This window comes from Meles meles, chromosome 11 (assembly GCF_922984935.1).
Source record: "Meles meles chromosome 11, mMelMel3.1 paternal haplotype, whole genome shotgun sequence".
Taxonomy (NCBI): Eukaryota; Metazoa; Chordata; class Mammalia; order Carnivora; family Mustelidae; genus Meles; species Meles meles.
Window position 1 is genome coordinate 70,949,948 of NC_060076.1, and position 25,961 is coordinate 70,975,908.

At 38.5% G+C, this 25,961-nt stretch overlaps 1 protein-coding gene across 3 annotated transcripts in view; it reads left to right on the top strand.

Moving 5' to 3' along the window:
• Window positions 1-201: 201 nt before the first annotated feature.
• UBQLN1 (ubiquilin 1) overlaps window positions 202-25,961 on the top strand; it is a 51,383-nt gene continuing 25,623 nt past the window's right edge. For all 3 annotated transcript variants that reach the window (XM_046022744.1, XM_046022745.1, XM_046022746.1), the window contains exon 1: window positions 202-643. In XM_046022744.1, the coding sequence (XP_045878700.1) occupies window positions 464-643 (180 nt within the window). In that variant the 5' untranslated portion in view covers window positions 202-463. The remainder of the gene's footprint in view (window positions 644-25,961) is intronic.

Here is a 25,961-nt window from a genome sequence, read left to right on the forward strand (position 1 = left end):
CTCTCCCGCCCCATTTTGCTTTTAGTCCTCCACCCTGGCTGCGCCCACCCTCTGAACAATGGAGCGGGAGAAGGAAAGAAAAGCAGCGGGAGGTGGCCGCAGGGTCGGCCGGGCATGACTCGGCGACGCCGCCAGCCGTGTTACCCGGCGTGCCCTGCGCGGCGCCGGCCGAGGGACGTGGGGGGAGGGGCGGGGAGGAGGAAGAGCGGCAGCGGCTGCGGATGTCGCTGCGACCGAGCGGCGTCTGAACACACGGTGGCTGCCGAGCGCCCGAGCCGGGCCTGCGCCGGAGCCCACACCGAGCTCCGCGGCCCCTCGCCTGCCAGGGCGGCCTTGCACCCGTTGTCGCTGAGGCGGCGTGCCGCGCATTCTCCGCTGCCCGGGCCGGCCGGCTCTGCCGTCTGCTGGCTCCCCCTCGCTCGCCCGCTCCCTCCTGCGCGCCTGAGTCACCGCCGCCGCCGCCATGGCCGAGAGTGGTGAAAGCGGGGGCCCTCCGAGCTCCCAGGACAGCGCCGCCGCGGCCGAAGGTGCCGGCGCCCCCGCGGCCGCTGCCTCTGCGGAGCCCAAGATCATGAAAGTCACCGTGAAGACCCCGAAGGAGAAGGAGGAGTTCGCTGTGCCCGAGAATAGCTCCGTCCAGCAGGTGAGGGCCGCCCTGGCCTCGGGCCCGGGGTGGGGGTGGCGGCAGGACCTCCGCCGGCGGCAGGACCTCCACCCGCGGCAGGAGGAGACGGTTTTGGAAGGGCCTGGGAGGGGATCGTCCCCCGAGGTGCCCTCGGCCCCTCTCGCGGGTTGCTTCTCGAATTTGATCACACCCAAGTTCCTGGGTGTGCTCCTTGGGACACCGCAGAGGCTTGTGGCGGGGCCCCGCGGCCTGTTTGTGGGACGCGCCGACGCCGCTTCCCTCCGCGCGCTCCTCCTGCTCCCGCGTCCGCCGACCACCAGCCTCCTCCCCCAGCTCCCCGCCCCCCCGCCGCCTCTCTCCGGCTGCTCACAAAGGAAAGGGACCACCGCCGCTCTCCGGGCGGGGTGGAGGCTGGGCTGGGGCGAGGGTTCGCTTTAGCCTCATCTGAGGTTTTTGTCTCAGGAATTAAAAAAAAAAACAACCAAAAAACAAAAAAACAAGGAAGGGGTGCTCATTGTTTCTACCTGCTTGCGGGTTAAGGTAGATTTGGGGGCGAGGAGCACGTGTACATTTAGTTTTGCGTTTTGATGGCTGAAATTAACCTACCTTACAGTCTTCAAGAAAAAACCAACCCTGACGTAGAAATTGTTTTCAGGCGCATCTTAATAGTACTAGGTTTAAGGAGGAAAGGTGGATGACGACTTTCATTGATGACTTGCTGTTTTCTTTTTCATATATATATCTCTCATCTCTTAGGTGTCAGTCATTGGGAAGGTTTTTGTTTAATTTTAGAGGGATGGTAGCCACGTTTTGCAGATACTAGCGATTGCAGTCGAATAAAAGAACAAAATTAGAGTTGATGGAGGATATTACCACATAATGTACACTTAAAAACTGTTGAGGTATACAGACTTGGCTGTTAAATTAAGAATCTTGAAGAATTCAACAAATTTGCTTTAGCTTATTGTTGAATGTACATCCCAGGATATTTTTCATAATTGTTGAATTGATCTCTGACGATTTAAAATAATGGCGAAGTCTGTGAGGAAACAATTCCTGAGAGGTATATCTAAGTTTGAACAGGAATAGTAAATGGAGTATTGGTTTATATAGTTCAGTTCTGAAGGGTGGTGTGTTTTGTGAAGCAGTAGAGTGTACCATCACGGGAGAAACTTTTTTAACACCTACTGAATCACATTTTCGGGGATGTTCTCAATTGTATAAAAATTTCCTTTAACATCTTTGTTTTCCAACATACAGGAAGGTTGAAAGCATGGTACAGTGAATATTCACATGTGCATCACCTACAATTGACATTTTGCTGTATTTGCTCTATCACGCAACTAATCACATATTAGTTCCCTTTTTTGGGAGGCATTTCAGAGTGAGTTGAAAATACCACCATTAAATGTTTTTCACAAATACATGCACCTGTATGACCCAAAGCTTTATCAAGTTGCAGAACTTTATGGTTGACTGGAAAGTTCTCTCCTGACCTTTTCCAGTTGATTTAGTCCCACTCCCCTCCATCCACCACTGACTTCTTGTTTTGCACTGTTTAGTCTGTTCTAGAACTTCGTATAAGTGAGATGAGATGGTATGTATGCTTTTGGGTAAGGTTTTTTCACTCGTAGTAATGTTTTTGAGGTTCTTTCTTGTGTATATCAGTAATTTCTTCTTGCTGTGTTTCCCACTGTATGAATATGCTAGAGTTAATGTACTCCTGTTGAGGACCACCTGGGCTTGGTTGCTATGAACACTGTTGTACACATTTTTGTTGGACAGATGTGTTTCTCCTATTAAATACTTGGAAGTGGAATGACTGGGTGATAGGATAGCTATAGGCTTAGTTTTATCAGAAACTATGTTTTTAAAAAGAATTCTAACGTCTTAAAGTTCCACCTAGTGCATGGGAGTTCCTGTTGCTCCACATCCTTGCTAGCATTTGATAGTGTCAGTCTTTTTCATTTTAGTTCTTCTAGTGTATGTGTAGCAATACTAACTTTTAATTTTAAGCCTGTGGGTCTTCTTTCTAGGATTCCTAGTTCAGGTCTCTACTTTCCTACCTGCTTTTCAGCACTCTATTGTAAAAAATTAGGAAGAAAGAGTAAATATTTTATAAGTAGAAAAATTCACTTAAGTCATTTTAAGATGTCTGTGAGGGTTTGTTTGTTTTTGCTTTTTGTGATGGTAGCCTTAGAGATTTAAAGTCTGTGGAAGTTTTAATCTCACTCTTCTGTAGCCAAAGTAAATTTGTTAAATTAAAGCTTTTCCAAAGCAACTTACTCTAATGGCAGTTGAATTTTTATTCTGAAAAATGCTTTCTGTTGAAGCAGAAAACATGATTAAAAAAAAAAAGAAAACATGTAACACAGCACCAAGAACCTGAAGACAAGTTGAACTATCTGTGGGGTCTGTTAAGGGAAACACATACAGGAAAATATGAGTGTAAGAAAAGCAGTTTGCAGATGATTTGTAAATTTGACTTGAAGTACAAGAAAGTATATCATTTTGTAACTTAACTTTTAATTACATGGTTTGGTTTAAACTATTTGTTACAGAGTAAAATTCATCATTGAAATATACTTAATGACATTAAGATTCCATGTTCATTAAAAATGCTCAGTAAAAAATTGGGAAATATTTGGTCCTGAAAATTTTTATCTAATTTTAAGATGAAGAGGGTATGGTAGGCAAAAGACTTAGAAAAGGAAAATATTGAAGGCTTAGACATTTTATAAGCAAATTCCATATTCTACAGTTAAGAATCTCTTTCAATATGGATTTCTGTGTAATGTAAATTCTGTTAGTACATTATACTGAAATAGTATTTATATTAATGTTCTAATAATTGATTGGATGAAATTATATTAAGCTTTCTGGGTCAGTTATAAAATACATTGTAAGGTGTTAACTAATTTTCTTATTTTATCCTTGAGTTCTGTTTGAGTGTATATAACTAATAGGCAGAAACAGGATACCTTAATACAATGACTATCCCTGATTGTCTAGACTAGATTGGAATTTATTGTTGCTTATTCGAAGTTGATAATAACAGCACTTTGAAGTTAAAGTGAGATTTATTTTGATTGAGCGGTCAGTTGAGTAATGTTTAAATTTCTAGTTAAGGATGGTTAGAATATAAACTTAACTATTTGTGTTTCAAGGTGATTTTGTAAATAGGGTTTTTCATAATATAAGTAAGTAGATTTAAAAAAAAACAACCAACCAGATAAGTTGTGTGTATTGGCACAGAGTCCTTGTGTAGGAGACTTTTCCCCCCTATTAATTATTCATTATCTACTATGGGAAACAGTTTGAGGACTTCCAGGTGTCAACAAGAGAGTCCAAAATGGGATCGGGGTGGGGGTGTAGTGTGTGTTGGCTGTTCATTAAAATTAGTGCAGAGAATAGTTTTCCAGGTAACATCTAACTAGCTTGTTTATAGCTCTCTAGGTTAGAGTGTAAGATTTGAAATACAGTTACCTGAAATATTCAGGCAACATATATTCTAATTTCAGAAAATGTTTTCATTGCTTGAAACTTTTAGAAAAGTGTTAATAGACTTACACATAACAAATACTGTATTGCATAGATTTGAGCCTTTTCTTGCTAAGGGAAATTGCTATGTGTCATGATCATTACCACAAACACCATTTAACTTTCTACTTTATGATGGATCTAAAATGCACTGTCCACTTTGGTACTACCAGCCACATCTGATTATTGAATACTTAAAATGTGGTTGGATTGATTTGAAATGTGCTGAAAGTATAAAATACAGATTTTTGAAAACCTGTGATTATGTTCTTTCACTTAGTGTAATGTTTTCAGGGTTCATTTGTGTTGTTGTAGCATGGATCAGTTCTTTTTATTGCTGAATAATATCCCATTGAATGGATATATTTCTCATTTTATTTCTCCATTCATCAGCCAGTGGGTTGTTAATCATTTGGGTTGTTTCATTTTGACCAGTCTGAATAATGTCTCTGTGAATAACTCAGAAATTTTTGTGTGGACATATGCTTTTGTATTTCTTTGTACCTATGAGTGGAAATGCTGGGTCATGTGGTAACTCTATGTTTAACTTTTTGAGGAACTGCCAAACTATTTTCTAAAGTGACGGCACCATTTTAAATTCCCACCAGCAGTGCATGAGGATTCCAATTACTCTACATTCCCCGGAACACTTGTTATTGTCTGTCTTCGATTATTGCCATCCTAGTTACTGCGAAGTGCGTCTCATTGTGATTACATGACTCAGTGTGGCTTTTTTGGGGGGGTTCCCCAGACCCCTTCCAGGAGGACCATGAGATCAAAACTGTTTTCACAATTATTCCATTGTGTTTTTCTAGTTCTCTCAAAAATCAACAGCATGTGAAAATGTGAGATACTATGACAGATGTGAAAGTCCAGTTCTCTTCCATTAGACTAAAGTGATGTGCAAAAATTTAAAACAGTGCTACTCCTCACACTGGGGAAATATAGTTACTTTTCATAAGAATGTTATTTATATTAACATGTAATGAGTTTATTGTTATTTTTAAATGCATGTTTTTAAAGGTGCCTCAGTTTTAATTTTTAATATAGCAAAAACATCAGTAGATAACACATTCATAAACAAAAAAGTTGGGTTTCAAATTTGTAAGAGTGGTGTCCTGAGACTAAAAATTGCTCCAACTATTTAATAGAATAAGTAGGTACTTTTAAGATTTAGGATTGACTCCACTAAGTTGCCATTATCTCTTGCTTGGAAACTGTAGGAGCTTGCTGGTGAGTCTCCCCACCTCACTGCCCCCCCCCCCCCAACATTCATTCCTACAGCAATCTCTAAAGAATGTTAATCAGATAATATTATCCTTTACTTAAAACTAATAGCTCCCCACTGATCTTAGACTTACATACTTTGCTTTGAGGCCCTGTGTGCTTACAGTGCCTGCCTACCTCTCCATTCTCATGTGTTCTTTCCTTCTTGGTCACTTAACTATTGCCATATTGACTTTTTAGTTCCCTGACCTGTTGTTACATTTCTTTTCCTGCCTCAGGACTTCTTTGCCATTTGTTCTTGCTACCTGGAATGTGTCCTACTCTGCATGTTCCTACCTGTACCTTAAATCTCGGGGCAAAGGTCCCTTTCTCAGAGAAGTATCCCTGATTGTCTAGACTAGATTGGGATTCCCTGTTGTATTTTCTTACAGCACTCTGTTTTTCGGTTATAATTCATCACAATTTAAATTCATTATTTATATGATTATTTGATTGATGCTTATTTCTTCTACTAGAGATGATCTTTGTTCATCATTGTGTTACCAAAACATAGCACTTAGTTTGGGTTCAGTAAATATTTGTTTACAGGTGAATCTAGACCATTATGCAAAATAATGTGTATTTAATAAAAACTGCCAGTTATTCAGATGACTGTTAAATGACTATCCATTTTTTTCAAAGATGGTTCACAACTAGTATAATCTTATTTTTTTTTTTTAAAGATTTATTTATTTGACAGATAGAGATTACAAGTAGGCAAGTAGGCAGAGAGGCAGGCAGAGAGAGAGAGAGGAGGAAGCAGGCTCCCAGCCAAGCAGAGAGCCCGATACGGGGCTCGATCCCAGAACCCTGGGATCATGACCTGAGCCGAAGGCAGAGGCTTTAACCCGCTGAGCCACCCAGGCGCCCCTAATCTTATTTTTTTATTTATTTTTTAAAGATTTTATTTATTTAAGAGAGAAAGCACGTGTGTGAGTGAGGACACACTCACAGGAAGTGTGGGGGACAATCTGAAGCAGACTCCATGCCGAGCACAGAGCCTGTCGTAGGGCTGGATCTCAGGACCCTGAGATCATCATCTGACGTGTAATCAGCAGTGGGGTACTTAACAGACTGAGCCCACCCAGGCACCCAGACAGCTAATTAAATGCATAGGAAAGAAGTAAGTACAGTCAGTGGTGTGTTGGTAAATGTTTATCAACCACTTGTTCAGAAAAAACAGCACTGATTTGTAGTGTTTGGTGATTTTCATGGTGTACTCTTACCATGGCAGATATTAAGCTACCCATATTAAACTGGCTTACAAAATTCCTGAAAATCTAGCAGTCTCAGCTGACAGGAGTCGTTGATTACAGTGCCTTAGCGCAGGGGTCAGCCAGTGATAGTGGGCCAAATTCACCATGTCCATTCACTTACATTATTATCTATGACTGCTTTCAGAATGACCATATGGCCCACAGAACTGAAAATATTTATTCTTTAGCCCTTTTCAGAAAGTTTTCTGACTTCTGCCTTAGGCATTAGAGCTAACTGTTCTATGTCACATGAGTGCTCAAAACCCTTCTCCCTGGAAAATTTTAGCATGGCTTAAATATAGTGCTACATAATAGAAATTTAACGTAAGCCATATGTAATTTAAATTTTTCATATTCACTTAAAAGTGAAAATTTTAAATTTTAAAATGCACATAAAATTTACCATCTTAACCATTCTTAAATGTACAATTCAGTGGCATTGGATACATTTTGCATTGTTGTGCAGCCATTACCACCAGCCATCTCTAGAATTCTTTCCATCTTGCAAAACTGAGATACTGTAACTATTAAACAATAACCCCATTCCCCTCCCACCAGCCCCTCCAAGCATTCTACTTTCCTTCTCTGAATTTAACTACCCTAGGTATCGCATAAAAGTGGAATAAGTATTTGTTCCCCTTACGACTGATTTCAGTTAACGTCCTCAGGTTTCATCCATGTTATAGCAGATGTCAAAATTTCCTTCTTTTTTAAGGGTGAATACTATTCTGTTGTATGTATTTGCTGTTTTGTTTATCCATTCATCAGGTGATGGACACTGCATTGTTTACCTTTTGGGTATTGTAATTTTAATAATATGTTTTATTTAACCCAGTATGTCCTAAATGTCGTTTCAACATGTAAGTAGACATAAAAAGGTGAAATACATTTCCTTTTTTTTTTAATACTAAGTCTTCAAGATCTGAAGTATATTTTATGCTTATAACACATCTCAATTTGGACTAACCACTTGTGACTACAGACTTCTGAATTAACATAGAGCAGCTAATAGAATCTTCATGTCTTGCTCCTTACTTACCTCTCCTCTATTATTCACTGCATTTCAGCCATTTGTATGTCTTGTTTCCCCCAGATACACTCACTAGTTGTCCTCTCTGGGCCTTTGCCAGTGCTGCTAATGACAGTAATAGAATAGCTATTATTTATTCTAGACTTATCAAGGTGTAATACATTATTTTTTTTTAAGTTTCACAACTTTATAAGGAAAGTATGATTAACCCTTCTTTAAAATGAAGAAACAAGGGTACCAGGGTGGCTCAGTCAGTTAAGTGACTGACTCTTGGTTTCAGCTCAGGTCCTGATCTCAGGGTCATGAGATCAGGCCCTACATTGGGGTCTGTGCTTAGTGTGGAATCTGCTTAGGATACTCTCTCCCTCTCGTTCTGTCCCTCCACCCTGCTCTCTCTCTCTCTCAAAGAAATAAATCTTTAAAAATAAGAAAATAAATAAAAATAAGAAACGGACTCAGGTTAATAACATGATCAAATTCAGATACCCATTAAATAGTAGAGCCTAGGTTCAGATCCAGTGACTAGCTTTGGACCCCACACCTAACCACTACTCCAGGCTGCCTTGACTTTTCTCTGGCTGAGTTTTTCTGTCTTAAAGCTCATTTGTTTGTTTTTTATTTAAATTCCAGTTAAGCTATAGTGTAATATTAATTTCAGGTATACAGTTTAGTGATTCAAGTTTATTTCAATGTTAGTTAATTAAAAAAAATGTTAACAGAGTGTGATTGGACTCACCAGTCTAAGTGAGTTCAACAATTCTAATTTGTGATACCATTTTGTGATTATATGTACTTTATCTTTCCCATCCCATACTGAATTTGCAAGGATAGGGGCTGTTTTGCTTACCTCTCAGTCCCATGGTGCTTGGCACCTATTGTGTAATGCAAGTATTATTAAGTGAGCAGATAGTGTTTTAAAGATTTATTTGCAATATTTTCTCTTATTTGGGGGATAGTTTTAACTGTGATTTACTTAGAAAAATGTGCTGTTTGTTTTTAGTTTAATTGTCTAATGGTGTTATTTCTGTTGTTTTTCTGTGCAGCTTCCACTATTTAAAAAAAGAAAATCTCATTAAATTAGGATTGGAATTTATTTAGAGACTAAAGTTGTTATCTTCTGTAAATCTGCTGTTTGATGCAAAAAGTTTTGAGTTAGTATACAAAACATTCCACTCATTACAGGTATGATAAAAATTATATATGTGTGCCTGTACTTAATGCAAAATATTTTTATTACCTCAGAAGATACGAACTCTGGTCTTTACAGGTAAACTTATGCCATCATGAGCTAGTTTGATTTCTTACTGATGTAAATAGACTGCTTGGTTTATTTATTACTGGTTAAACAGCTGCTGTTACAGATTTCTAGGGTTAGACTTGGGTATAATGATTTTTGGTAAAAATTTTTTTTAGCCTTTAAGACTCTTCTGGCGATTCTGTTCAGAAAAGTATTTATATACCCATATGTAACTTTCTGTTTGTTCATGTTAAGCAGATGGATCATTACTCTACACTTTGTTTACTGTCTTTTCACCTGTTTGTGGTCTTTCATATTGGCATATTTGGAACTAACTTATTCCACTATTATTTATTTATTTATTTATTTTTCAATTTTATTTATTTATTTGACAGACAGAGATCACAAGTAGGCAGAGAGGCAGGCAGAGAGAGAGGGGTAAGCAGGCTCCCCGCTGAGCAGAGAGCCCAACATGGGGCTCTATCCCAGGACCCTGGGATCACAACCTGAGCTGAAGGCAGAGGCTTTAACCCACTGAGCCACCCAGGTGTCCCCACTATTATTTATTTATTATTTGTAAAAGTCTTGGTAGGATTTTGAGAAAGGTGAAGTTTGTGTTGGCATATTAATTTAAGTATACTGAAATGTGGTCTGCATTTTGGAGAGAACATGAACATTGGAATTGGAAAGATCTTTGAGCAAGGTGCTTTACTCCTTTGAGCCTCACTGGCAGCATTTTTAACTTGTGATATAATACTTGATTCACATGATACTTGATTAACTAGATTGTATGGAGGATTTCATGAGATAATGTGTATAAAGTGCGTGACTCAGCATTTATTTGCTGTACTTGTATTGGTTTCTTTCCTCCTGCATCCTTTTATTTGCCAGTGAATTGAATCTTAATTTTTTGCAGCAGAAGGAAGCTTGAATAGTATCCTAGCATGTGAATAGTTGAACATTTAGTTTGCTGTTCTTTGTCAGGTTTAGATCATAGAAACTCTTTTTAAAATAGTACATTTTATGGCTAATGCACTATAATGTTTATGGCTGAGTGTTCAGTTTTATATTTATAAGAAGGTGCCCTTTTCCCATATAGCTGCTCATGTCTCTTGTTAAGTCTCGTACTAAACATCTTTGTGTTAGATTTATGCAGTGTTTTTTTTTAAATGAGAATAATTATTAAGGTCACTCAGACATCAGCTATTTGGAGAGTGATAACTGGATGAACCAAAACATAGGATGATTTATTGAGTATGGATTTGTTCGAAGAGATTAGCAATATTGAGTGAGAAACTGATTAAGACTTGTGACTTAAAATACTAAAATAAAATAGCAAATGTTTGAATGTAGTATATTATTCAGACACCTACTTAGAAAATTCTTGCTAAATGCTATTAATATGTGGTTCTGCAAGGAATACAATTAGTATGTGTCTTTTAACATTCAGAGCTTTTGTTTTTAAAGGTTGCAGGGGTACCTGGGTGGCTCAGTGGGTTAAACCTCTGCGTTTGGCTCAGGTCATGATCTCAGAGTCCTGGGACTGAGCGCTGCATGAGACTCTGCTCAGCAGGGAGCCTGCTTCCCTGTCCCCCTCTGCCTGCCTCTCCGCCTACTTGTGATCCCTCTCACGCTGTCAAATAAATAAATAAAATCTTAAAAGATTGCAAAATTTATTTTTTTCTGAAGATACTTAGTAGGAGCAGAGACAGCTAAAGGCAAGTTTGGATTGTGGGATAGTTGTAAAGGATGACAGTATTTCTTTTAGCTAAGTTAAAAGTCAGGTTAACTTAATTGTATTTATTTATTTTATTTTTTTAGGTTAACTTTATTTTATAAAAGTGGTTATAATTCAAAGTTTATCTTCACATAATTGGGGTAGAATATTTGAGTGTTTGCATGAGTGTGAGGATTCTGCCTCCAGGTACTTTACATACCTCTTTTAATTCTTGCATCAACTCTGCAGATTAAATATTACCTCCATTTTACTGATGAGGGAACCTAGGGTCAGAGATCCTTAGATAACAACCTCAGGGTTTGAAAGTGGCAAAACCAAGATTTGAACTCAGGTCTAAATGTTTCAAGAACATTCTTTTTTTTTTTTTTTTTTTTTTTTCTTACCACTTTGTTCCCTCCTCACTCCACCTGCATGTGTGTCTCTTTCTTCCCCCAGTCAGTCAAGAACAGGAAATAAGTGAAGTGGACCCTGAACAGCAGAGATTGGTATCATAAAATTTGATACACTACATCACACGTTTTCATGTCGGGAGAGCATTTCAGATTATCTCAGCATTCTATTTTATATGGTTTTCTAATTCTTGATTACTTATTTGCCTCTTCCTCTTGATTAAAAACAGCAAATTTAGGGGGAAGGGGAGATACGTTGTCAAAGTAAGAACTCAGTCTGGCAAAAAAGCAGATACAGAACACCTTGAGAGTCTGGAACAGTATCATTGTGTTGCAGGACAACAGTTGATATGTATGTAACAGTAACTCAGCCTTTTCAAAAAGTTACATTATATTCAGTAGAATGGAAAATAATTTTGGTGATCACACAGGGTAAACGTAAATTAGCTGGAGAATCCGTTGATGTGAAATACCTAACTTTGGATGATGTTGAGAGAAATGGGTAGTGACTGTTGTTTTGTACATGCTGGTTTGATTTCAAATTATTTGAAGTACTTTAGAATTTTGACTCTTCTGGTTATTGGGAAAATGTCTAGTACTTCTGAGTTTTCAACTGTTTGTCTTGTTGGTTATTACTGTAGCTTGTCCGTGCAAGAGCAGAGTAGGAAGCATACATTTATAGGAAACATGGATCCTTAGAGGCCCATTCTAGCATATATTTTTCATTTTGAGTTAGTGGTGGCAACATGGGCCTTGGTCCAAAAATCAGAGTATCTAGATGGTCTAGATACAAGTAAATTATAAAAATCTTTCCTTTGTGGTTAAGATTCTTCCCTAGGTATATGGAAACACTTTATATAACTTGTTGCATAAGTTTTACGTTTCTTTAGAGAAATAGTATCTGTGGGCTGTAAAACCCTTGTGTAAAACTGCTTTGTAAAACCTCTTTGGTAGTTTTCAAGGTTGCTAATTTCTTTTTTTTTCTTTCTTTGTCAATACTACTTAGTCTCTGATTTTCTCTTTTGTGTTCAGTAAAAGTGTAGTAAATAAAACAGACATGGAAATAAAGTTCAGATGTTAGAAAATTTTGATATTTTTGAAGCCACTAGAAGCTGAAACTCCTTCCATCTACCTGAAGAGTGTAGAATAGGAGTTTAAGGAAATCTGAAGTATGTAGAGTTTTGGTCCTTCTGTAAAAACATAACATTGTTGGGTACTAAACAAGAAAAATATGCTGCCAAGAATATTTTATCCAGCTAGGCTGTCATTGAAAATAGAAGGAGGGGCGCCCGGGGTAGCTCAGTTGTTCGGCTTAGGTCATGATCAAGCCCTGCATCAGGCTTCCTGCTCGGCGTGAAGCCTGCTTCTCCCTCTCTGCTTCTGCTTCTGTTTCCTCTCTCATTGTGTCTCCCTCTGTCAAATAAATAAATGAAATCTTAAAAGAAGATAGAAGGAGTGATAAAAAGCTTCCAGGACAAACAGAAACTAAAAAAAATTTGCAAGAAACAAACCAGCCCTACAAAATATTGAAAGGGGTCCTCTAAGCAAAAAGAGCCCAAAAGTAACATAGACCAGAAAGGAACAGAGACAATATACAGTAATATCACCTTACAGGCAATACAATGGCACTAAATTTGTAACTTCCAGTAGTTACCCTGAACGTAAATGGACTGAATGCCCCAATCAAAAGACACAGGGTATCAGATTGGATGAAAAAACAAGACCCATCAATATGCTGTCTGCAAGAGACTCATTTTAGACCCAAGACACCTCCAGATTTAAAGTGAGGGGGTGGAAAACCATTTATCATGCTAATGGACATCAGAAGAAAGCTGGGGGTGGCAATCCTTATATCAGACAAATTCGGTTTTAAACCAAAAGACTGTAATAAGAGATAAGGAAGGATACTATATCATAAAAGATCTATCCAACAAGAAAATCTAACAATAGTAAATATTTATGTCCCTAACATTGGAGCAGCCAATTATATAAGCCAGTTAATAACAAAAATCAAAGAAACACATCAACAATAATACAGTGCCAGTAGGGGACTTAAACACCCCTTCACTGAAATGGACAGATCACCTAAGCAAAAGATCAGCAGGGAAATAGCTTTAAATGACACATGGGACCAGATGGTAATCACAGATATATTCAGAACATTCTATCCCAAAGCAACATTCTTCTCTAGAGCACATGGAACATTCTCCAGAATAGATCACATCCTGGGTCACAGATTAGGTCTTAACCAGTACCAAAAGATTAGGATCGTTCCCTGCATATTTTTGGACCACGACACTTTGGAACTCAAACTCAATGAGAAGAGGAAAGTTGGAAGGAACTCAAATACATGGAGGCTAAAGAGCATCCTACTAAAGGATGACTGGGTCAACCAGGAATATAATAATTGAAAAAATTCATGGAAACAAATGAAAATGAAAATAAAACTGCTCAAAACTTTTGGGATGCAGCAAGGCGGTCCTAAGAGGGAGGTATATAGCAATAAAAGCCTTTCTCAAGAAGCAAGAAAGGTAGAAAGGTCTCAAGTACACAGCCTAACCACTACACCTAAAGGAGCTGGAGAAAGAACAGCAAATAAAGCCTAAACCCTGCAGGAGAAGAGAAATAACTAAGATCAGAGCAGAAATCAATGAAATAGAAACCAAAAGAACAGTAGAACAAATCAATGAAACTAGGAGCTGGTTCCTTGAAAGAACTCTTCATATTGATAAACCCCTGGCCAGACTTACCAAAAAAGAAAAGAGAAAGGACCCAAATTAATAAAATCATGAAAGAAAGAGAAGAATCACAACCAACACCAAAGAAATACAAACATATTATGAACATATTATGAGCAGTACTATATGCCAGCAGATTAGACAATCTGGAAGAAATGGATGCATTCCTAGAGACATATAAACTACCAAAACCTGAACCAGGAAAAAAAACCAGAAAACATGAACAGACCCATTACCAGTAAGGAAATTGAAATAGTAATCAAAAATCTCCTAACAAAAAAGAGCCCAGGGCCAGATGGCTTCCTAGGGGAATTCTTCCAAACATTTAAAGAATTAATACCTATTCTTCTAAAGCTGTTCAAAAAAAAAAAAAAAAAGAAAGAAATGGAAGGAAAACTTGAAACTCATTTTATAAGTTTCATCAGTTATGAGTTTCAGCAATGAGGCCAACATTACCTTGGTCCCCAAACCAGATAAAGACCCTACCAAAAAGCAGAATTACAGATCAATATCCCTGATGAACATGGATGTAAAATTTCTCACCAAAATACTAGCCAATAGGGTCCAACAGTATATTAAAAGGATTATTCACCATGACGAAGTGGGATTTATTCCTGGGCTGCAAGGTTGGTTCAATATCTGCAAATCAATCAGTGTGATACAATACATTAATAAAAGAAAGGACAGGAACCATATGATCCTCTCAATAGATGGAGAGAAAACATTTGACAAAGTACAGCATCCTTTCTTGATTAAAACTCTTCACAGTGTAGGATAGAGATATTAAGGAGTCAGTCCCACTTACAACTGTACCAAAACCATAAGATACCTAGGAATAAACCTAACCAAAGAAGCAACAGAAAACTATAAAGTACTCATGAAAGAAACTGAGGAAGACACGAAGAAATGGGAAAACATTCTATGCTCGTGGATTGGAAGACCAAATATTGTGAAAATGTCTATGCTACCTAGAGCAATCTACACATTTAATACAGTCTCTATCAAAATACTGTCAACTTTTTTTTCACAGAAATGAAAAAATAATCATAAAATTTTTATGGAACCAGAAAAGATTCCAAGTAGCCAGAGGAATGTTGAAAATGAAAACTGAAGGTGATGGCATCACAATTCTGCACTGTAAGCTCCATTACAAAGGTGTCACCATCAAGACAGTTTGGTACTTACTGGTACAAAAACAGACACACGGATCAGTGGAACAGAACAGAAAACCCAGAAACGGACCCTCAACTCTATCGTCTATCTTTGATAAAGCAGGAAAGAATATCCAATGGAAAAAAGACAGTCTCGGGGTGCCTGGGTGGCTCAGTGGGTTAAAGCCTCTGCCTTCAGCTCAGGTCATGATCCCAGGGTCCTGGGATCGAGCCCTGCATCGGGCTCTCTCTCTGCCCAGGAGGGAGCCTTCTTCCCTTCCTCTCTGTCTGCCTGCCTCTCTGCCTACTTGTGATCTGTCTGTCTGTCAAATAAATAAACAAAATCTTAAAAAAAAAAAAAAGACTCTTCAACAAATAGTGTTGGGAAAATTGGACAACCACGTGCAGAAGAAGGAAACTGGAGCATTCCTTACACCACACACAAAAATAGACTCAAAATGGATGAAAGACCTAAATAGGAGTCAGGAATCCATCAAAATCCTTGAGGAGAATACAGGCAGCAACCTCTTCGATCTCAGTCTGAGCAACTTCTTCCTAGATACATCACCAAAGGCAAGGGAAGCAAGAGCAAAAATGAACTCTTTTTTTTTTTTTTTTTTTTAAATCAAGATAGAAACCTTTCGCGCAGCAAAAGAAACAGTCAACAAAACCAAAAGACAACTGACAGGATGGGAGAAGATATTTGCAAATGACATGTCAGATAAAAGGCTAGTATCCAGGGGCACCTGGGTGGCTCAGTGGGTTAAAGCTTCTGCCTTCGGCTCGGGTCATGATCCCAGGGTCCTGGGATCGAGCCCCATGTCAGGCTCTCTGCTTAGTGGGGAGCCTGCTCCCTCCCCCCACCTGCCTGCCTCTCTGCCTACTTGTGATCTTTGTCTGTCAAATAAATAAATCTTAAAAAAAAGCTAATATCCAGAATCTGTAAAGAACTTAATCAAACGCAATACCCAAATAATCCAGTCTGAACAGACATTTCTGCAGAGAAGACATCTAGATGACCAACCGACACATGAAAAAGTGCTCAACATCTCTCGGCATCAGGGAAATACAAATCAAAACCACAATGAGCTACCTCCTCACACCAGTCAGAATGGCTAAAATTAACAAATCAGGCAATGACAGATGTCGGTGAGGGTGCAGAGAATGGGGAACCCTCCTACACTGTTGGTGGGAATGCAGGCTGGTGCAGCCACTCTGGAAAACAATATGGAGGTTCCTCAAAAATAGAGCTACCCTACGACCCAGCAATTGAACTCCTGGGTATTTACCCCAAAGATACAAATGGAATCTGAAGGGGCACCTGCACCCCAGTGTTTATAGCAGCAATGTCCACAATAGCCAAAAGCCCAGATGTCCATCAACAGATGAATGGATAACGAAGATGTGGTGTGTATGTATATAGAATGGAATATTATGCAGCCATCAAAAACATGAGCTCATAACCATTTGCAGTAACATGGTTGGAACTGGAGGGTATTAATGCTAAGTGAAATAAATCAGTTAGAGAAAGACAATTACCATATGATCTCACTGATGTGGAATTTGAGAAACAAGACAAAGGATTATGAGGGATGAGAGGAAAAAAATGAAACAAGACAAAACCAGAGAGAGAGACAAAACATAAGAGACTTTTAATCTCAGGAAACAAACTGAAGGTTGCTGGAGTTGGAGGGGTGTGGGAGGGTTGGGGTGGCTGGGTGATGGACATTGGGGAGGGTATGTGTTTGGTGAGCTCTGTGTATTGCGTAAGACTGATGAATCACAGACCTCTACCCGTGAAACAAACAATACATTATATGTTAATTTAAAAAACCATAACATTGTTTATGTTGATCATATTTGGAGTATAGTTTTCTGAAGTACAGCATATTTGGAAAAGCATATCATATCTGATATCATATGATTAAAAGTATAGTGTATGGAGTATCAGGCAGCTGAATTGAGTAATTAATCCTTTGTTTTTTGCTAGTTTGTTCCAAGCTTTGGATAATTTACTCAGAATAACCACATTAGTCTTCTACAGCATTACATTAGTCTTCTGTTTGGGAGTGGTTCTAATATCTAAATATTTTGAGATTGGCTTGAAATTTAAAATTTATTTTTATAAGAACTGAATTATAATTGGCGGTCAGATGATAAAATTTTCCTCTGTATAGTACTAGAGCTATAGCTGAACTCTACCACTGTCTCTAACATAATGCTTTCCAACTTGCTCTATGAAGCGCTATGCACTCATACTTGAATTGCTCTAAAGCCCCTGAGAACCAAGAGTACCGTCCTTGTAATCACCACCTCCTCCCCTCCCTTTTTTCTTAAACTTTATATAAGTGAAGTCACAGTTTATCTTCATTTGTGATTGGCTTTTGCTCTGCATTGAGGGATCCATGGTGACATGCGGCTATAGTTCATTTGTTGTCATCATGTGTAGTATCATATTAAGTAAATATACCACAGTTTCTTCTGCAGTTAAAGAACAGTTGAGTTGTTTAAAGTTTTTGGCTAATAAAGAATACTGGTTTGAACTTTCCTGAACATACCTTTTGGTATACCTGTGGACCTGTTGTTTGTTAGATATAATCCCGTAAGTGGAATTGGGTCAATAGAGTAAGCATTGTTTCACCTTCTGCCTCAAAATGTTTTTCCAGAATATACCAGCCTGTACTTATGTCTGTAATGTTTGTGGATTCTGGTGGCTCTACATTATTTACAACACTCTGCTAGTCTTTTAAGTTGAACCATTCTGTAAGTGTATCACTGGTTTTAATTTGAAGTTATCTGATTGATGACTAAATAGGGAAAGCAGCTTTTTTGTTGTGTGTGGTTTTTTTTGTTTTTTTTTTTGAAAAGCAGCTTTTCCTTTGTGCTAGCCATTTAACTTTAAATTTTGTGAAGTTCTTGTTTTAGTCTTTTGGCCATTTTTTAATTGGGTTGTCTTTTTTTTTTTTTTTTTTGTATACATCCTGTGTAAAATCGGGTTCAGGCTCTCTTGGTTGTTGGTATTTAAGATGTTTTCTCTCTCTTATCTCTGTTAATGATAGTTTAATTTACTGTGCATTTTTTGTTAAAGATTTTATTTATTTGAGAGAGCACGGGCTAGCGTGCCTGGGAATACAAGGGGGAGGAAGGGGCAGACAGAAAGGGACAAACAGACTCTCCTGAGCAGGAAGCCCTATGTGGGGTGTGTTCCCAGGACCCTGAGATCATGACCTGATGAAGGCAGATGCTTAACCAACTGTGCCACCCAGGCATCCCTATTGTCCCCCTCCCCTTTTTTTAAATGATTACATCTTTTTGTGTCCTGCTTAGGACACAGAATTTTCCAGTTGTATAGAATTTTATTGATATCTCTTTTTGGTGCTGTTTAATTGCATGGTAGTGTTTAATTTGCATGTGGTCGTAGTACATGTATGGTAAGATTTTCATTTGAAATATGTTGTCCTGCTTTATGGCACAGCATATGGTCTGATTTTATAAATGTGCTTAAAAAGAACGTTTATTCTGCAATTGTTGGGTGCAGTTTTCTACACATTCCAGTTAGGACATTTGTTAATTATGTTCAAGTCGTTGTGTGTGCGCGCGCGCGCGCGCGTGTGTGTGTGTGTGTGTGTGTGTGTGTTTTGGCCTGTTTTATTCTATCAGGTACTGAGGTAAATGTGTGTGTGTGTGTGTGTGTGTGTGTGTGTGTGTGTGTGTGTGTGTTTTGGCCTGTTTTATTCTATCAGGTACTGAGGTAAATGTGCTAAAATCTTACTGTACTTTCAGATTTGTCCACCTTTTCTTTGTGGTTATGTTTAGTTTCTATTTTATGTATTTTGAAGCTGTTCTATTATGTATGTGTACTTTTAAAGTTTTATCTTGTGAATTTAACACTTCAGAACATTGAAATGTTCTAGTTGCTTTTATGTTAAAGTCTGTTTGTTGATTAGAATAGCCTCACTTTGTTTGGTCATACGCCTTTTTTTTTTTTCCCAACTTTTCTTTTTCTATTATTAGGCCAGTTTTTCTTCCCTCTTTTAAGTTTTTTCTTAAATTTTTTATTATGGTTGATTTAAAGTATACAAGGAGTAGATATAGTAAGTTAAACTCTCAGGAATCCTATACTCAGTTTTGACAGCTAATCTTAAAGTCAGTCTTGTTTCAGGTATATTTTTCCTTGCGGTACCTCCCTCTTCCTCATCATTTTTGTTTTAAAGATTTTATGTATTTATTGAGGGGAGGGGAGCACGGAGCAGAGGGGGAGGGGCAGAGGGAGAGGGAAAGCAGGCTCCATGTGGGACTTGATCCCAGGACACTGGGATTATGACCTGAACTAAAGGCAGAGGCCTAACCAGCAGAACTGCCTAGGCGCCCAGCCCTTCCTCATCGTTTTGATGCATCTCTCATGCATTATATCCATTCATCCCTTAGTACTTCAGCATGTATCTCTAAAAAATAAGGACCTTTTAAAAAAACAATATATTATCCTGCTTTTCAGTGAGTAATTCCTTAATTTCATCGGTTCAAAATTTCTGTTATCTCAGTGATTTTTTTAGCATAGTAATAGTATGAATTTATTTTATATTTTTGTTTTCAAAAAAAGACTTGTATGTTTTGAGAGCAGCAAATTGAGTGGCGGGTAGAGTTTCCATATCCCCTGCTCCACATCCTCCCCCCTCTCATACCATCACCATCCCACCCCATAGTAGTGCAATTGATGGACATCATCACCTAAAGTCCATAGTTTAAGATTCACTTCTTCTTCACTTTAAATTTTAAAAATTTTTAAAAATTTATTTGAGAGAAAGCATGAGTGGGGGAGGGGCAGAGGCAGAGGGACAAGCAGACTCTATGCTGACCCTGGGATCATGACCTGAGACGAAGTCAGATATCCCACCGAACAAGCCACCAAGGTTTAAGATACACTCTTGATGTTTTTACATGCTTTGGGTTTTGACAAAGGTTTAATGACATGTTGCCTATTCATCATCCTTTCTGAACCCCTAGCAACCACTGATCTCATAGTTTTGCTTTTTCCAGAATGTCATGTATATCATGTAGTTGTAATTACACAATATGTGGACTCTGCAGATTGGCTCCTCTGACTTAGTAATATGTATTTACGATTACTTGATGTGTTTTCATGGTTTTATGTATGTATGTATAGCACTGAGTAATATTCCATTGTCTGGATGTACGACAGTTTATTCATTCACCTACTGAAGAATATCTTGGTTTGCTTCTGAGTCTTGACAATAATGAATAAAACTGCTGTAAATATCTGTGTGCAGGTTTTTGTGTGAACATGAGTTTGCAGCTTTTATCATTTGTTAATACTGCTTAGCTTCTGATTTTCTCCTTTTGTATGGACATAAGTTTTTAATTCTTTGGGTAAATAGCAGGGAGTGTGATTGCTGGATCAAGTGGTAAGAGCTTTATCAAAAACTGCCAGACTGTCTCCTCCAAAGTATACCAAATGGTGCCTCATCAGCAGTGAATAAGAGTTCCTGTTCCACATCCGTGCTGGCATCTAGTGTTGTATTTTGGATATGGACATTCTGTCTTATAAGAGTGTAGTATGATCCTGTTTTTTGTTTTTTGTTTTTTTCAGTTCCCTAATGACATATGATGTGGAGCATCTTTTCATGTGCTTGTTTGCATTTTGTATATCATTTTTGGTGAGCTATCTGTTAAAGTCTTTTGCCCATTTTAAAAATCAGGTTGTTTAATTTGTTATTGTTGGGTTTTAGTTCTTTGTATATATTTTTTTAAAGATTTAATTATTTGAGAGCGAGAGAGGAGAGAGCTCAGGAGCATGGGTTGGGGGGAAGGGTAGAGAGTGCGGGAGAAGCAGACTCCCCTCTGAGCAGGAAGCCTGAGGTAGGGGCTGGATCCCAGGACCCAGAGATGATGACCTGAGCTGAAGGCAGTTGCTTAACCAATGAGCCACCCAGGTGCCCCACTTGTTCCTATATTTTGGATAGTAGTCCTTATCAGATGTGTCTTTTGCAAATATTTTCACTGCATCTGGCTTCTCTTTTGCTTAAAAAGATTAATTTTTGAAGTGGAATGCAGATAAGACATTGCAAGTGACTGATAAGTTTCTTGTTTCTTTGTTTTCTTTTCTTGTTATCTATCTCTTTTCCTGCCTTGTTGCATTGACTTGGACTTTGAATACTGTGTTGAGTAGAGTGGTGGTGGTGGCGTGTTGGGGGTGGATATCATTGCTTTGTTCCCGATCTTAGTGGGAAAGCATTCACCATTAAATATGTTGTTAACTGCACATATTTCCTTGATGCACTTTATCAGGTGTAAGTAGTGCCCTTTTATTCTTAATTTGCTGAGACTTTCATCGTGAATGAATGTTGTCACATGCTTTTTGACTCACAAGATTGTGTGGTTTTTCTTCTTTTGTCTGTTGATATAAATTAATTTTCAAATGTTGGCTTAGCCTCTTGTTTCTCCGTATAGTGCTAGATGATTGCGGAGAACTGCTACATTTGTGTTCCTGAGGGATATTGGTCTGTAGTTGTCTTCTATTTTGTTTTCTTGCTTTGGTTATCAGGGTATTGGCCTCATGAAATGAGTTGAGAACTTTTCCCCCTTGTATTTTCGGAAGAGATTGAATGAGTTCCGGTAGCTTGACACTGAAGAAATTGACTTGTTTCAGTCACATACATATGTGTGTGGAGTGTCCCTTATCCTTTTACTGTTCATGAAATCTGTAGTCTTTCACCTCTGTTGTTCTAATATTGTTAATTTGTGTCTTGCTGTTTTTTCTTGGTTAATGTAGCTAGATTTTTTAAAAATGAATTCTACTTATATTTAAAAGATTTTTCTCTTATTCTGTTTTTATTTTGTTGATTTCTGCTTTTATTTTTTTAAGATTTTATTTATTTGACAGAGAGATCACAAGTAGGCAGAGAGGCAGGCAGAAAGAGAGAGAGGAGGAAGCAGGCTCCCCACTGAACAGAGAGCCAGATGTGGGGCTCAATCCCAGGACCCTGCAATCGTGACCTGAGCCAAAAGCAGAGGCTTATTAACCCACTGAGTCACCCAGGCACCCCTGATTGCTGCTTTTTTAATATTAATTCCTTGCTTGAGTTTCATTTGCTCTTTGACTTTTTTGTTTTTAATTATTTATTTATTTATTTGACAGACAGAGATCACAAGCAGGCAGAGAGGCAGGCAGAGAGAGAGAGAGGGGAAAGCAGGCTCCCTGCCGCGCAGAGAGCCGGATGTGGGGCTCGATTCCAGGACACCGGGATCATGACCTGAGCTGAAGGCAGAGGCTTCAACCCACTGAGCCACCCAGGCGCCCCTGCTCTTTGACTTTTTAAAGGTTAAAACTTAGATTACAAATTGTGATCTTTCTTCTTAAATATAAGCCTTTTAATATTATAAATTTCCCTAGGAATTGGTTTAGCTGAATCTCACAAATTTTGACATACCATAGCTTCATTTTCGTTTAGTTGGAAGTGCTTTCTAAGCGCTTTCTATTCAAGACTTCCTTTTTATCCATGAATTATTTAGAAGTATTTTGTTAACTTGCAGATTTTCTTGATATCTTCTGTTACTGATTTTTAGTATAATTCCGATATTGTCAGGGAATATATTTACATTATTTTAAATTTCCAAGGTTTTTCTGTTATCCAGTTTATGGTTTCTTGGTGAGGGTTCCATGTGTACTTAAAAAGTTTCATTTTCAGGGTGCCTGTGTGGCTCAGTTGGTTAAGCATCAGACTCTTGATGTCAGCTCAGGTCTTGATCTCAAGGCATGAGTTGAAGGCCTGCCTTGGGCTCCATGCTGGACTTGGAGCTACTTAAAAAAATTTAATTTTCATCTATAGGTTCTTCTCTGCTCTTTCCTCCTTAGCAACTTGTTTGTTGAGAATTTTGTGTGTGTGAGTTCATATTCTTTTGATGACATTTAATATGTTTCTTTATCATCTTCATTTCTGGGAAACATTTGTTGTTATACCTAGAGCAGGCAGTGGTCCTTAAATTTTAGTGTGTGGCAAAATTATCTGTGAGACTTGTTAAAAAACCATAGATTGTGGAGCTCCATCCCTGGGGTTTCTGATTTGGTTGGTCTGGGTTGGGGGCTGAGAATTTGCATTTCTACCAAGTTAACCTAGTAATGGTGAATGCTGCTCATCTGGGGGTGGTACTTTGAAAAGTACAGCTCTAGGGCAGTTTTGCAACCTTGTCAGTATTGCCACTTTGAATTGGGTAGTTCTTTGTTGTTGGGACTATCCTGTGCATTGTAGGAGGTATAGCAGCATGTCTGGTCTCTACCCACCAGATGACAGTGGTTGTGACGAGCAGAAAAATCTTCAGACTCTGCCAGATGCTTCCCAAGGGGGATAGAAACACCCATCCCAATTCGGTATCACTATTCTAGGGTGCCTGGGAAAAACTCTTACATCCATATCTTTAAATATTTTTCTTTTAGGATAGTTAGATTCTCCTTGGAGACACTATAATATTAATGGTCTTCCTGCCCAATGGTGAAGGCCTCCTGTCCGTGTTCTTTTTGATAGATACGGGGTGAAGGAGGAAAAGGCTCAGCATCTGGTAGGTCTGTGTTTACTTAATTTTCTTCATCTAGTATTACACTCTTGTTTTCATTTTGTCTTGTGTGTTCTTTAGTCCAGACTCTCTGTTCCCTTTCCAGAGAAGAAAAATCCTCTGACCTTTGGTCGGGTTTGAGGAGGGGCAAGTATTTGCTTAGTGTGAAGTGAGGAGATGTCTGCTTCTGAGACTTGCAAGTAGTCTACTTTGTTTTAGCCCTTAGGCATCTCTCAACTCCTGACCCCCTTCCCTCAGCCTCAGCCTTCTGGGAATTCTACAGATTCCGGGGATTGAATTAGTGATTACTTTCTGCATTGCTAGTTTAGAATTCAGTTCTCTTGGGTCTGCTAAATTAATCGGTCAGGTGTCCACCTGATGTCCAGCTTTAAAATTCTGTTCCAGTTGAGACTAAAAGGTCTCAGTTTGTTCTGTCATCTCTTTTTGCTAATCCTATCTCCGGAATAGATTTGTGTCTGGAATATATAAAGAATTTTTGAGGGGTGTCTGGCTGGCTCAGTCAGAAGAGCACATGACTCTTGATCTTGGGGTTGTGAGTTCAAGCCCCACGTTGGTATAGAGATTACGTAAATAAATAAAATTTAAAAAAAAAAAGAATTTTTGTAACTCAGTAGTAAAAAGACAAACCAATATAAAAAAGGGCAAGGAATCTGAATAAAAAATTCTCCAAAGAAGATATATAAATAAGGACAGGAACAGATATTAGCTATCAGGGGAATGAATGCAAATCAGAACTACTAGGATGGCTATAATTAAAAAGTCGGATAATAAATATTGGTGAGGATGTGGATTATATACTGCTGGTGGGAGTGTATAACCACTTGTTGTGGTTGGGAATGTATAACCACTAAGTAGTCCAGCCACTTAGAATAACACTTTGGTGATTCCTCAAATGGTAAATGAAGAGATACATATGACCCAGTAATTCTACATCTAGATATATACCAAAGAGAAATGAAAACCTATGTCCACACCAAAACTTGTATATGAATGTTTATAGCAGCATTATTTCTAAGAGCCCAAAGGTGGAAACAAACCAGATATCCATCAGTTGATGAATGGCTAAACAAAATTTATGTCCATGCATGGAATAGTATTTGGCCATAACAAGTAAGGAAGTTCTAATACATGCTACAACATGGGTGAACCTTGAAAACATTATGCCAACCAAGTAAAAGAAGCTAGCTACAAAGACGACATATTATATAGTTGCATTTATGTGAAATGTTAAGCTTGAGGGAAATTTGTAGAGGTAGAAAGTAGATTAGTGGTTCCCTTTTTTCTTTTTCAAGATTTTATTTATTTATTTGACAGAGACAGAGCGAGGACAGGGAGATACAAGCAGGGGGAGTGGGAGAGGGAGAAGCAGGTTTCCTGCTGAGCAGGGAGCCCAATGCAAGGTTTGATCCCAGGACCCCAAGATTGTGACTTGAGCCGAAGGCAGATGCTTAGCAACTGAGCTACCCAGGTGCCCCACATTAGTGGTTTCTTAAGGGTTACAGTGATGGGGGAATAGGGAAGTAATAGCTAAAGGGTATCGGTTTCTTTTTCTTTTTTTTAAAGATTTTATTTATTTGACAGGCAGAGATCACAAGTAGGCAGAGAGGCAGGCAGAGAGAGAGGAGGGAGCAGAGAGCCCGATGCGGGACTCCATCCCAGGACCCTGGGATCATGACCAGAGCCGAAGGCAGAAGCCTTAACCCACTGAGCCACCCAGGCACCCAGGGTATTGGTTTCTTTTAGAGAAGATGAAAATGTTCTAAAATTCTGGTGATGATTGCCTGTATCTCTGAATATACTGAAAACCATTGAACTGTATACTTTAAATGGGCAAATTGTGTGGTACATGAGTTATACCTCTATAAAACATTAAAAAATCCATTACTATTTTATTGGGGATTTAACAGGATATAAGAGTAGATGTGTTTCTTTTACCTTCAGAAAGGCATTTTACCTTCAAATCTTAAAATATGCTAAAATACTATATAATAACAAGTTAAACAATTAAATCATTTGTTTCAGAATGACATATAAGGGATATTAAAGATCCTGAAAATGTTTTCTTTAAGGCTAGGAAAATACATTTGATTTAAATTAATCTCGTTTACATACGAAACAGATTATAGTTTATCTGGGTGGATTGATCCTTGAAGTCCTAACCTGGGAGTTTATTAGCCTGTCATGGAGAGGGACATACTGAACCTGTCTTTGTTTCTATATCTGAAATAGGATTAAAACCCATCTACCTCAGAGTTATTGAGGAGTAAAAGAGCTGGCATTGTAGTAGCTACAATTTATTGACCACCTTCAATGTGTTTGGTGCTTGCATTTTACATACATCTCATTCAGTCCTGGGAAACCTTAGTATTCTCTGGCATCTGGGTGGCTCAGATGGCTAAATG